Genomic DNA, 14,548 nt, shown 5'->3' with positions numbered 1-14,548 from the left:
TGCAGAAACAGACTCGAGAATAAACATTTCCCCAGCCTTCTCAGTTGAATACAGAACATCAGGAGTAGTTTTACATGCTTCAGCTTATCGTTTTTCTTCTCTTATTTGTTCTAATTGATATAAAGTGTTACGCAGAATTTTATAATAAGCATACATATGTGTAAACATTTGCACACATCAAATTTTTTTTTCTGAATATGTCAAGAGAAATTAAAGGCAACAGGACTCACTGATGAAGGCAATGACAGCAGATAAACACGGGTAGTAGCAAGAAAATGGCACTCTCCAGTTCAGCCTGCGATATGGAAGTCAAGAAAGAAGCCGTGTGCTATATATGAATTTGCATCTACAGCTATGACTTGCAATTTAAGGAAAGCAACTTTTTTTGGTGCAGAAAAGTGACTCTGCAGGAAAAGTACACTGAAGATAACAGATGCTGCAAACCACAAATATATGTTTTCTTTGACCTGTTACTAACCGCTCTAGATGCACAAACATCAACTAAAAAGGAAAGGTAGTCCTGATTTCGGGTTTTGCTAAAATAAACAAACTAACCTTGCAATTCAGATATTTAAGTCTACTAATTTTAGGGTTCTATAGTAAAAATGTAAATAGGGTCCAGCCTAGGGATGGGCAGACTATTTCACAAGGTTGGAAACCACACCCAGAAACTCAACTAAAGCTTTCAAAGCGTTTACCACCTCTTCCTGTCCCAAAGCAGTGAAACAGCAGCAGCCAGACTCTACCACTCGTAGCCATGCTGGATAGTGTCTTCACTCTGTGAATACATTCAGTGATTTTAGCAGAACTACTTGTAGGATAGGATATTACTCCACATGAGCAACTATGGTAGAATCTGACCTTTTAAGGAGTTTTATTAATGGTTTCCAGTTCTGCCATATTCAGGAAATTATTATTTGTATTGCAAGAGCTTCTAGGGGTCTCACCAAGATCAGGGCCCCATTATGCTGGCTGTAAGACAAACACAGAGTAAGAACAACAAGGAGTCCAGTGGCACCTTAAAGACAAACAGATTTATTTGGGCCATAAGGTTTCGTGGGTAAAAAACCCACTTCTTCAGATGCATGGAGTGAAAATTACAAATGCAAGCGTTATTATACTGACACATGAAGAGAAAGGAATTACCTCACAAGTGGAGGGTCGTGTCAAAAGAAGGGGAGTTACCTCACAAGTGGAGGGCCCTGGTTCTCCACTTGTGAGGTAACTCCCTTCTCTTCATGTGTCAGTGTACTAATACCTGCATCTGTAATTTTCACTCCATGCATCTGAAGAAGTGGGTTTTTTTACCCACATGGCTCCTCCCTGATACTTGACAGAGTAAAAAATAGTTCATGCCCCCAAAAAGTTTACAGTCCAAGTAGTCAAATCAGACAGAAGGTGGGAAATAGAAAGTACTTGTATTCCCCTTTTATAGATGGGAACTGAAGCACAGAGACTCAATGACCTGCCCAAGATTACATGGAAATTTTGTAGCACTGCCCAAACTGGACTCAGGTCTTTGAGTCCTAATCCAGTCCCACATTCTAACCACATGACTATTCTTGGAATTTCAGAAGAAGGCTCAACCATGAGAAATATCAGCCCAAGTACCAACCAAAAGAGGCACAGAGTTTTGTGAAAGGATCCAAATGTTTGGATTATAGATTTGATTGAGCATCAAAGAGTTCAAATTATTTCACTGAGCAGGAGGTGCAGAGTTTTGGAGATTAGGCTAGAAATTCCTCATGGTCTGCCAGTCTAGGATGTTGCATTCACAATTTATTCTAAGGACACACATCAGTGGCATCAAGCACCAGCCTACTTTATAGTCTGCATAAGGCAAGACATTATTTTGTGCCATGAGGCGCAGCAGCAGCACAGTCTTGGCAGGCAGATGTTCAGTGGGCTTGGGCACCTTGAAGAGGAAGTGAGCCCTTCAAATCCAACTTTTGGCCCATCTAAAATTTTTTTTAAAGCTATACAGCCTGACCCTGGCTCAGGCTGGTGGGGAGAAGTGGGCAGAACAGCTGCTCAGCGAGATAGACGCCTTCCTTCTCACTAAGGTGGTGCCCTCAAAGCCAGGAAAGAGAAGCGGCTTTGCTATTATTTCCTGTTTCTAATGTAGTAGTGTGCAAGCACCCCAAACAGGAATCACGGCCCCATTGCTCTAGGCACCGCACAAAAATCTCACACAAAGGCAACCCCTGCCCCAGAAAGTTCACCCAGTATAAGAACAGCCCCCTGGAACCACACTTGCAAAGATCCAGCAGCCAAGAATCATCACACAGGGACTGCTATAGGTTAGCATGGGAATAACAAGGTTACTCACCTTTGTAACTGTTGTTCTTCGAGACATGTTGCTCATATCCATTCCATTTAGGTGTGTGCGCGCCGCGTGCACAGCCGTCGGAGAAACTTTTACCCTAGCAACACTCAGCGGGTCGGCTGGGCGCCCCCTGGAGTGGCGCCACCATGGCGCCGCATAAATACCCAGCTCGACCCGGCCACCCTCTCGTTCTGTCTTGCAGCTACTCCGACAGGGGGGAGGAGGAGTGGGTGTGGAATGATTGAGCAACACGTCCGAGAAAACAGTGATAAAAGGTGAGTAACCTGGGTTTTCTTTTCGAGTGACTTGCTCATATCCATGTCCATTTACGTGATTCCCAAGCCTTACCTAGGCGGGGTCGTTAGTGAGGACGTAGAAGCAGACCTGGGTACCGCCACTCCAAAGGCTGCGTGTCGCGAGACTGTTGTACCGAACGATAGTGCGAGGCGAAAGTATGGACGATCCAGGGTGCAGGCACGTGCAACATCTCTTGGATGGGCATGTGCGCGGAAAGGCCGCTGCAAGGAAGCTTGCGCCCTGGGGAATCGCTTAAGGCAGCACGAGGGAACTATGACAAGCGCGTAGCACTTGCGAATACAGGCCATGCCCAAGAGAGAATCTCTTGGAAGAGATTGGTGACCTTTCATCCGCCCGCACGGCCACAAAGCCTGCGAGCACATTCCTGGAAGGGCTTGGTCCTTTTCCACATTAGAAGGCTACGCGACCTGGCAGCACTCCAAGGTGTGTAGCTGTCTGTTCCGCGCGAGAAGCATGAGCTCTGTCGGAAGAAAAGGTGAGAAAGACTGGTCCTGGCTAGTATGGAAACAGAACCACCTGTAGGGAGCAATGCCGGATGAGGTCCGCAGTTGTACCTAGTCGTTTATGGAAGAATCGTGACGGGGGTCTACGTGAGGGCCTTGAATTCCGAACCCTCGCGTGCTTGAGTGATCGACTCACCGACATCCGTCTCCCGAAAGGTATAGATAGCGAACAGTCGCACACCGCTCACAAGGGGGCAAATTAAGCCTTTTAGACCAAGTTACAGGTCCATGAGGGGGCTGGGTGACGAGCGGGGGATAATAGCCTCCAAGCCTTCATGAAGCGAAGAGACTACTGGGTGAGAAAAAAAACACCGGTAACCACCCTGTCCCGGGTGAAGGTGATATCGCTGCAGGTGGCACTTAAGGGAGGAAATCGCCGAGGCCCCCTGCTTACGGTGCCAGAGGCTAAGTCGAGATTCGCGGGATTGACCGCCTTGTAAGGGGGAAGCATCGTGCGATGCGCACCAGACCGTGAAGCGCGTCATTTGGCACATATGTCCGGCGGTGGAAGCTTCCTGCTACAAAGGAGGAAGCGCTGCACCTGAATTGGAACAGCGCAACTCGTCACGTAGCCATGCAGGAGCCACGCCGTGAGGTGGAGGGATCGCGTCTGGGTGACGAAGCCTCCCGTGGTCCTGTGTGATCATGGTCTGGTACACAGGGGAAGGGGAATCGAGCAGGTGCGACAGATCCAAGGACGTGGTAAGCGTTGTGGGAGAGGCGCAATTAAGAATCACGAGGTGTTGGGATTTGAGCAGGACCCTGTGCACCAAGGGAAACGGAGGGAATGGCATAAAGCAGGCGGTGGGTTCAGGCAGGAAGGAACAGTCGCTACGCTACTGGGGAGGGCTGGATGAGCAAATTGCACTTCCTGTCGAGTGGGAAGGTGGAACAGGTCTACGAGGAAACCCCCACTTCCGGAAGACCGGAGTAACTCGATGTCCAGCGGATCGACCATCCGTGGCAGAAGGAACGGACCTGCTCAGCAGATCGCCAGGCGTGTTCCGACTCCTGGGAGGAAGGATGCCACATGGTTTTTCCCAAAAAATCCTGGAGGGCTATGCAGAAGTCCCACAGTTAATAGCTTCCAGACACAGGGGAAGACGAGCGGGTCCTCCTCGCTCTGTTGATGTAGTACACTGGCCCGTTGCTTTCCGTAAAGACGGAGACAAACGGCCACGAAGGTGCTGTTGGAAATGTTTGGCAAGCTAGACGACACTCTCAGTTTCTGAACGTGATATGGAGTTTGAGCTCGTCGCTGACCAACGGACCTAGGGTCTGCAAGCGACCTAGATGGGCTTCCCAGCCGAGTGATGACGCGTCCGTCGTGAGGGTTAGTGACGGTGCTGCGGATGAAAATGGCATCCCGCACAAAAACCAGAAGACGGTCCAACACCAGTCGAGGGAGCGGGGGACCTGAGTGATCGGAGCAGCACGCCATGGAGTCCCGCGTGGGCGGAAAGACCGAGTGAGCCACATCTGAAAAGGGCCCGTCATGCGGAGCTGGCGTACTTGGTGACATAAGTGCAATGCAGCCATATGTCACGAAGAGCGAGGCAGGTGCCGAGCTGAGGTTAGATGAGGCGGCTTGCAAGCGCCGTATGAGTGAAGTGATTGCCAGGAAGGGGCTTGCGGTAAGTAGGCTCAGGCGAGGGAGGAGTCCCAAGGGTCGCTCGCTATGAAGTCCAGTCTCTGTGTTGGAATGAGAGTGTGACTCTCCGCATTGAGGAGGAAAGCCGCAACGGCCGTAAGAGGTCTGGGATGCAGGAACGCGATGACGGACTTGGGCTTGCGAGGCGCATTTGATGAGCCAATCGTCCAGATACCGCGTACACACTGTATCCTGTCTGCCTGCGTAAGGTGGCGCGGCCGACGCACTGCAATGAATCTTTGTAAAGATCCCTTGGGGCCATACGACAGGCCAAAAGCGGAGGACAGGAATTGAGTGTGTCCTGTTCATTGTGAACCGAAGGTACTTCCTGTGCGGGGGGATAGATCGCTATGTGGATAGTACGCGTCCTTCCATGTCGACGCGTGCGTACCAGTTCTCCGTGCGGATAAAATAGTTTCCCAGCCGCACAGCAGCGACTTCATCTTGAGGTAGCCACTTGTGTCAGTCGAGAGTTAGATTTGGCTTGGGATGAGAAATAGCGGAGATTTGGGTCGGAACCTTCCTTAAGCGGGAGTAAAATCCCCTTCCCCCTCTCGGGTAGCGGAACTTCCTCTATGGCTCCTGCGGTGAGGAGAGATTGCACCTCGTGCCAGAGGATTTGCTCGTGAGAGGGGTCCCTGAAGAGGGACCTGGGAAGGGGGGTGGGAAGGCGGGGATGAAGCAAACTGGAGGTGGTATCCTTGCTTCACGTGCGTAGCACCCACTGGTCGGAAGTAAGATGTGACCAGCCGGAAGGAAGTAGGAGAGGCGGTTGGAAAAGGGGGAAAAGGATCCTGAACTGAGTCTGGTAGGCCGTCCCCGGGCGTACCTTCAAAAATTGCCCTTGGGCCCGGGTGGGCCTTAGAGGACCTTGAGACTGCCCCGCGTGGGGGCCAGACTGGCGCCTTCGCCCACCCCGCCTCGCCTTCTATTGAAGTCCTGCCGGTTTCGAGGCGGAAAGTACGGGCGGCGGGGTTGGGGCCTAAAGGGCCTACGTTGGGTCACGGGCGTGTGCATCCCGAGGGACCTCATGATCACCCTGTTGTCTTTTAGGCTTTGCAGCCGAGGGTCCGTTTTGTCCGAGAACAAACCCCGGCCCTCAAAGGGTAAGTCTTGAAGGGTGTACTGCAGCTCCGGTGGCAGGTTGGAGGCCTGGAGCCAGGAGATTCGCCTCATTGTGATACCCGAGGCTACAGTCCTGGCAGCCGAATCGGCCGCGTCAAGGGAAGCTTGGAGGGAGGTCCTGCCAACCTTTTTGCCCCTCCCACAAAGGCTGCGAACTCCTGGCGCGAGTCCGGGGGCAGCAACTCAGTAAAGCGCGGCCAACCTCTGTCCAGGTGTTAAAGTTGTAGCGGCTCAACAGAGCCTGCTGGTTGGCCACTCGGAGCTGTAAGGCACCTGCCGAGTACACCTTCCGGCCTAGCAGGTCCATCCGCCTAGCCTCCTTGGATTTAGGGGCAGGCGCCTGTTGGCCGTGGCGCTCCCTCTCGTTGACAGATTGTACAACTAAAGAGGAGGGGGGAGGGTGGACGTACAAGTGTTCGTACCCCCGGGAGGGCACCATGTACCTCCTCTCCACCCCTTTAGCCGTCGGCGGAATGGAGGCTGGAGACTGCCACAGGGTATCAGTAGCAGCCTGGATGGTCCTGATAAATGGCAGGGCCACACGCGTCGGGGTATCAGCGGCCAGGATGCTGACCACCGGATCGTCCACCTCCGGCACTTCCTCTACCGGGAGGTTTATGTTGAGAGCCACCCGGCGAAGAAGGTCCTGGTGGGCTCTCAGATCTATTGGCGGTGGCCCCGAAGAAGAAGACCCGCCACGGCCTCATCCGGGGAAGAGGAGGAGGATATCCCGGGAACGAGTGGGTCCTGAATGGCACCGTGGTCCTGTGGCCGTTCCTGCTCGAGATGCTCCGGGGAGTCTGGAGGATGGATGACATGGTCCTCTGACTCTGCCGGAGGAGGGCGGGATATGGTGGCTTCCGGCGCCCTGCGTTCCGAAACAAGTGTAGGGGCCGGGACCAGGGGAGCACCCTGGGCTTGGTATGCCCAGGGTGTCCAAAAGGCCATTGCTGCTGTCCTGCATCCGGGGACGTGCATCTTGAAACAGTCCCGCGGCCATGTCAGTATCTCGGTCCCGGCTGTAGTAACTACCGGCCTGCGAGGAGGCCGACTCCTGACCGGCCGGCCACGGAGGAGCCGCAAACGTGGGCACCGAAGTGCCAATAGATCGAGCGGCTCTGGATCTTGGGGACCGGTGCCGGTACGGGTATCGGTACCGCACGCGAGCGAGCCGACCGGGACCTGCGACCAGCTCTGTGCCGGGAGGTCGACCGGGACCTCGAGCCCTTATGGCGAGATCGGCTCCGTGAACGACGGTCCCTGTAGCAGTGCCGGGGAGCTCGACCGGTGCCGTGAATAGCGGGACGGGGAGCGAGAGGCGGACCGGCGTCGTGGTGAGCGTGCGCACGGCGAGCGTGCCGCGACGTGCGAGCGGTTGCCGAGGTGAGCGGTGCCGGCGACGCGAAGTGCGGTGAGCTGGTGCGAGGTGAGCGGTGCCCGCGGCGAGCGGTGAGCGACGCCGAGCGTGTCTCCTTACGGCGAGGGAGCGACGCCGAGATGCGGAGCGGCGACGGGAGTGGGACCTCGAGCGGCGGCCATCCGGAGCTGTGACAGAGGGCGGCTGCGGTAAGAGCGGCTTGCCTCTGGAGAGAGTCGCACGGACCGGCGGTGCCGAGGGCACGGGCGGTGCCAGGTCAGTCAGGGCAATGAGGTCTCTTGCCGCTGAAAAAGTCTCCGGCGTCGAAGGCAAGGTTAGCTCGACCACGGCCGGTGCCGGGGAGCTTCCAGGCGCCGGACTCGACGGCCCTCGTGGGGCTGGAGTCAACGGGGCCGGTTTAGGCGGCGCCGCAAACGGGGCCGGTGCCGGGCGGTCTGCCTTGGTTGCAGTCTCTGCCTGCGGTGCGGGCGTAGAGGGAGCCCGTCCGAGGCTTAGCCGACTTCGACCTCGGAGAGAGGGAGCGGCGTGGGGCTTCCTTCGGCGTCGGCTGCGCCCGGTGCCGAGGAGCCTTCGCGGTGCTGACCGTGCTCGGTGCCGAGGGGGCGGCGTCACTCACTTGCTGGCTAGTACTCGGTGCGGCGAGGGTGCTAATGCCGCTTCCATAAGGAGCTGCCGGAGTCTAGTGTCCCGCTCCTTCTTCGTGCGCGGCTTAAATGCCTTGCAAATGGGGCACTTCGAAGATAAGTGCGATTCCCAAGGCACTTAAGACAGGAGTCATGGGGATCTCCTGTCGGCATTGGCCTATTGCAGGCCGAACACTGCTTAAAGCCCGGCGAGCCAGGCATGGCTACGGTACCAGGCGCGGGGTAGGGGAAGAGCCCCAGGCCCCCGCGAAAACTATTACTAACAAAAACACTAAACAACTATAACGTTAAACTGTCAATAAACTAATTAACTATGTAAAACAAGAACGATTTAAGTAACAAAGAACAAAAAAAGCGATTAGCTAGGGAAAATGCGGAGGTCAGGTAAACTGCACTCCACTGTTCAACGACCGACACGGGTAGTAAGAAGGAACTGAAGGGTGGCCGGGTCGGCTGGGGTATTTATGTGGCGCCATGGTGGCGCCACTCCAGGGGGCGCCCAGCCGACCTGCTGAGTGTTGCTAGGGTAAAAGTTTCTCCGACGGCTGTGCACGCGGCGCGCACACACCTAAATGGAATGGATATGAGCAATCACTCGAAGAGGAACTTTCCTTCTCCACATCCTGCACAGGCCATTCAGAGGGCAGAAGCCTGATTATCTGGGCTCTGTTCTCCAGTGAGAACTCCTCCTTCGTCCCAATGTCAATTTACAGAGTCATGTTACTACCCACACTGTGACATGCCAAAATACCCAGCATTCTTGGAACAACAGTCTGTGTCGCTTGTGCAGTCCTGTCCATTGCAAAAGTGAAATTTCCCCACGAGGACAGATTCTTGTTATCTGTATTGTCACTTTCTTGAGAAAAATTCTGCACTGTACCACACTGCTTCTCAAGCAAAAGTCCTTAGTGCAATGAAACTCCTTTCCCTGTGACCTAGAAAGTCCCATATTGTTTCCAGGCACTTCAGTGGGTATGTAAATTCCAGTTCTGATTAGAGTGAAGTTAAATGGCTTCAGCATGACAGGGCTCCATAATGGGGTGTGAACAGCCTTACCAGTGAGTCAACAGTGGCATAGATCCCTAAGGGGTCGGACTCAGCATAGACTAAAGATATAGTGCCAGCCACTCCTTTCCTGCCCAACAACCTAGTGAGCCAGTGTCACTGTAGCAGAGCTCTGGAGCATGAACAGGAAGGGAGGCAAATGGTGATCCCAACTAGATTGCAGGTGAATGCAGACCAGAGGAGAGTGAATTAGGAGAGGCACATTAAGGGAAAGTCCACAATCAGATGCCTGGGAACCCTTCCAAAACTCCACCACCCCTGAAGAAAAGATTCAGCCCTCTGTGTATGCCAGAGCTATGTATTATATCCATACCACTATGCCAGACGAAGACTACAGTATGCAAGTGCTATTCTATTTTAAACTGAAAAAGACAGCAATCTTTGCATCTATTTAATAATATGTCTTCAAACACTTGCCAAGCAGGCTAAGTGGAAAGATGTGTTTTGAGGATCACACATTGTTTTTATTTAAAGATAATGAGAAACAGACAACATGCTCTATAACGAGACTGTAATAGTTCTCCGTCTCATCCAACTCCCACGTTTCATGATACCAGGAGTTTATTTCCCCTCTCCAAAGAACTGGTATACACCTCCCTCCCTCTCTCAACTAATTAAGTTTTCACTGCCAACATATGGCAGCTACACTGAAAAATACATCACTTCTTTTCAGTGTATATTTGTATTACAGTTCAATCATTTTAAATAAGAAATACTAAATGAGGACCTGGAAGTCATTAAAGCCTGTTTTACGATCGCTTGAAAATACATTTTATTGGGTGTTGAAAAGTGTTTTTATAATAAATAAAATAATAATAATAATAATGAGCTTTTATAGAGATCTCCAAGTGTTTTACAGAAGAGGCAACTATCAATATTCTCTTTTTCAATTCTGAGAAACAGTGGGGTCACTTGATGATCGAAATACAAAAGGAGCGCTTAAAGACGATAAAGTCATTGCAGAGAAACTAAATGGATTCTTTGCTTCAGTCTTCACGGATGAGGATGTTAGGGAGATTTCTAAACCTGAGCTGGCTTTTGTAGGTGACAAATCTGAAGAACTGTCACAGACTGAAGTGTCACTAGAGGAGGTTTTGGAATTAATTGATAAACTCAACGTTAACAAGTCACCAGGACTGTCATAAACAGAGAGCTAAGGCTTAAAGTCTCTTTCACCTGTAAAGGGTTAACATACAGTGACCTGCAACACCTGACCAGAGGACCAATCAGAGGACAAGATACTTTCAAATCTCGGTGGAGGGAAGCCTTTGTTTGTGTTTTTGGGTTTTGCATTGTTCTCTCTGGGATCTGAGAGTGACTGGACGTACTACAGGCTCTAATTTTCTATTCAAGTAGTAAGTGCAAGTAGAAAGGCAGTTTAGTCTTTTTATTTGGTTTTCTTTATTTGCAAATTTGTATCTGGCTGGTAGAGTTTTAATGTGTATTTGGCTGGAAGTATTTTAAACTGTATTGCTGCTGAAGGAGGCTTTTCTCTAGTTTCTATAAGCTGAAAGACCCTGTAATATTACATCCTGAATTTACAGAGATTTCTTACTCTTCTTTCTTTTATTAAAAGCTTTTCTTTTAAGAAACCTGATTAAGTTTTTCCCCTTGTTAAAGCAAAGGAACTGAGTCTGTACTCACCAGGGAATTGGTAGGGAGAAGGAGGAGTGGGGGAGGAAAGATGAATTCCTTCTGTGTTTGTTAGATTCACAGAGCTTGAATCTGTCTCTCTCTCCAGAATAACCCAGGGAGGAAAAACCTGGGAGGGGGGGAGAAGGGGGAGAAAAAACCTAAGTTCTCTGTGTTGTGATTCAAGGAGTTTGAATCACGGTGATCTCCTGGTGTACCCAGGGCGGGAAAGATCTGGGAGGAAGAAAGGAGGGGCAAGGGAAATGGTTTATTCCCCTTTGTTGTGAGACTCAAGGATTTGGGTCTGCGCGTCCCCAAGGAAGATTTTGGGGAGACCAGAGTTTATCAGGCACTCCAAGTTCTGATTGGTGGCAGCTTATTCAGATCTCAAGCTGGTAATTAAGCTTAGAGGAATTCATGCTGGTCACCTCATTTTTTTTTTTGGACTCTAAGGTTCAAATTGGGGAAAGATATGACAGGGACACCAATTGGCTTTCACCCAAGAGTTCTGAAAGAACTCAAATGTGAAGTTGCCGGAACTAGTTAACTAAGTTTGTAACCTGTCCTTTAAATCGGCTTCGTACCAATGACTGGAGAATTAGCTAACGTTGTGCCAATATTTAAAAGGGCTCTAGAGGTGATCCCGGCAATTACAGACCGGTAAGTCTAACGTCGGTACTGGGACACAATTAGTCGAGGACAATAGTTAAGATAAAAATTGTCAGAACATACAAAACCAAAACTGTTGAGCATAGTCACACATGTTTCTGTAAAGGGAAATCGTGTCTAACTATTCTATTAGAGTTCTTGAAGGGGTCAACAAACATGGATAAGGGGGATCCAGTGGACATAGTGTTACTTAGATTTCCAGAAAGCCTTTGACAAGATCCCTCACCAAAGGCTCTTACGTAAATTAAGTTGTCACGGAATAAAAGGAAGGTCCTTTCATCGGATGCCTAGAACTGGTTTAAAAGACAGGGAAAAAAAGGTAGGAATTAAAGTGGTAAATTATCAGAATGGAGAGTGGTAACTATAGTGGTGTTCTCTCAATAGGTGCAGCCTAGGAACCAATCCATATTCAATCTAATTCATAATGACTAGGAGAAAAGCGTAAACAGTGAAGTGGCAAAGTTTGCAGATGAATACTAAACACTATCAAGATAGTTCAGACCAAAGAGATTGTGGAACAACTTCAGAAAAGCATCTCTCACAAAACTAAGTGATTGTGGGGCAGCAAAATTGGCCAATGAATTTAATGTGGTAAATGTAAAGTAATGACATTGAAAAATAACCCCAACTATATACTACATAATGGGCTAATTTAGCTATAACGAGTCAGGAAAAAGTCTTGGGTCATAATGGACTAGTTCTCTGAACGATGTCCAAGCCAGTGTGGCAGAGGCAGTCAAAAAAGCAAACAGGATGTTAGGGTAATCATGTAAAAAAGTGGGGGTAGAGAATAAAGACTGAGAAAATTATTGCCCTTATAGTAGAAATCCACTGCGTACGCCCACACATCTCGAACTAGTGATACCAGATGTAGGTCTCCTCACCTCTCAAAAAATAGATATTCTACGCACTAGAAAAGGTCAGAAAGGGCAACTAAAATGATTAGGGGGTTATGGAGAGGGTTTCCATATGAGGCAAGAGATTAAAGAGAGCTAGGTCTCTTCAGCTTGGAAAAAGAGGAGACTTAACGGGGAGATATGTAGAGTATAGATAAATCATGAGTGATTGTGTGAGAAAGTGGATAAGGAAAAGGTTATTTACTTATTCCCATACATAGCAAGTAACTAGGGGTCACAAATGAAGTTAAAGGCAGCAGTTTAAACAAATAAAAGAAATTCTTCTGCATGCAGTGCACAGTCAACTTGTGGAACTCCTTACTGAGGAGCGTTGTAGAGGCTAGGACTATACAAATATTTATCAAGAGAAATGGATAATTCATGGTGCTTCTGAAGTCCATAACATGGCTGTTAGCCAGGATGGGTAAAGAATGGTGTCCTAGCCTCTGTTCGGTCAGAGGATGGAGATGGATGGCAGGAGAGAGATCACTTGATCATTGCCTGTTAGATTCACTCCCTCTGGGGCACCTGGCATTGGCCACTGTCGATAGACAGATACTGGGCTAGATGGACCTTTGGTCTGACCCGGTACGGCCGTTCTCATGTTCTTATGTCACTGAGAGATAACAGACTTGCTCAAGGTCACCCTGCCAGCCAACAGCAGGGCCAGAAATAAAACCCTGTCCAGGGCCATATCACCTAGGCTTCACTGCCTTCTCCCCTCTCCCTCCAACTGACCCTCCAATACATACATAAATAAAAAATAAATATTCTGCTAACCAAATCCTTAAGGCAAGAGTGAACTGGAATCATGTTGCACACCATGTTTCTCAAGTTAATCTACATGCAGCACAGAATCCATGACTTCTGGCTGCAGAAACACAGGTTTCTTCGTGGTTAAGATGGAGTCCCAGTGTTGTCTACATGGTGACTTATTGCACGGTAAGCCACTGTGTGAATGTGTAGTGCATCAACTTGCTATGCAGATATTGTTACAGCACAGTGGAAGTCTTAGCGTATGGCTTAGCGTACTACTTCAAAGTGCAGTATGTTAAGCCACATTCAGACTTTTGCTGTAGCAGTATCCACACCGTGAGTTTCTACACAGCAATCTGGTGTAATGTAGATTCACAGTAACTCCTCATGTAGACAAGCCGCAAGTCAAGAAATACATACGTGGGCAGGCTGGACACATTCCATCCAGTAGAGGTTAATTGTGTGTACACACATGTGCATGCACACACACAGGGATTATCCATCTCAGAGGTGGTGACTAAACAAGGCAACAAAAATAGCACATAAAGCAAGAGGTATTCCATATCTACTACACATATGGCCAGGAAAACATCATAAACTCTATATTTTGCATATCATAGCATGTAACTCCATCTATTGCATCAACTGACCTAATACAGCCCCTGTGGGAATCAGTAACCTCCAGCACTAACAACTAATGTATTTAACATATTGCAAAGACAAAACCCACTCAAAGTAACAACACATCCCTCCCAACAGTCATCATACTCTGCTGGAAAACCACGTGATGGTGTGGAGTATTACTGCCACAAGTTGTATCAGATCACCACATTATTCAGAGTCATGGAGGCCTTATGCGATAATAAAAACTGGATAAAGAATATACTGGGAGAGGAGAAAAATGTCAGGTGGTAATGAAAACATAAGAGCTCCATTAGACAGTAAGGCATCAATAGAATTGACACAATGATCGCTGACTAGACATAGCCTGTTGTGTCAATCAGGTCACAACAGGCACAGATTCACGTTGACTAGCTGGGCAGTTTTTTCTCTTGTAGATACAGCAAGCTGACTTTAAAGTCACTAGCTTCTGCAGTAAATTATAAATAACTGCATCCAGTTAGCCCAAGATGTCAGAGAACAAAATCTGCTGAAGTCATGACTGCTTTGATGACTTGAGGTCAGTGCAAGGGAAAGCCTGCGGGCAACCAGTTTTTGTCTTCCCTACTTCCTGCTGTCACTAAGTCTTCTAAAAAAAAAAAAAAAAAGTGTAATGGCTTTGAGGGATGCCTCTTAGCTTGCTGATGTGCTGAGGAAGATAAACCACTGAAACAGAAACACAATAAGGTTGAAAATATGAAATGGTGGTGCACAACCATGAGGTTAACAGGGGAAGCATAAAGTAGCTCCAGTTACAGGCTCTACTAGCTATAATGATGGTCAAAAGTCCCAAAGAGACACTGCTATATAAAAGCAGTGGGTCCTTCTTATGGTATATGCCAGTGTTTGTTTAATGTGTTCTTAGCTTTTCTGATGCCGCTAACAAGTAGCCATCAAGGGTTCTCTATGTCCCATGTATCCTCAC

The 14,548-nt window shown here is 49.1% G+C and overlaps 1 protein-coding gene across 4 annotated transcripts in view; it reads right to left on the bottom strand.

Annotated features, from left to right (window-relative positions):
- PARVB (parvin beta) overlaps positions 1-14,548 on the bottom strand; it is a 121,170-nt gene that overhangs the window by 89,615 nt on the left and 17,007 nt on the right. The window contains exon 1 of one of the 4 annotated variants that reach the window (XM_032781982.2): positions 1,823-1,940. The exons of 2 other annotated variants lie outside the window; for them this stretch is intronic. In XM_032781982.2, coding sequence (XP_032637873.1) covers position 1,823 — 1 coding nt within the window. In that variant the 5' untranslated portion in view covers positions 1,824-1,940. Of the gene's footprint in view, positions 1-230; positions 544-1,822; positions 1,941-14,548 lie in introns of those variants that run through there. One more of the 4 variants, XM_032781981.2, reaches the window with a different exon arrangement.

Source organism: Chelonoidis abingdonii, chromosome 1, assembly GCF_003597395.2.
Source record: "Chelonoidis abingdonii isolate Lonesome George chromosome 1, CheloAbing_2.0, whole genome shotgun sequence".
Taxonomy (NCBI): domain Eukaryota; kingdom Metazoa; phylum Chordata; order Testudines; family Testudinidae; genus Chelonoidis; species Chelonoidis abingdonii.
The sequence above is the reverse complement of the archived record's forward strand: the minus strand, read 5'-3'. Positions and strand labels throughout refer to the sequence as shown.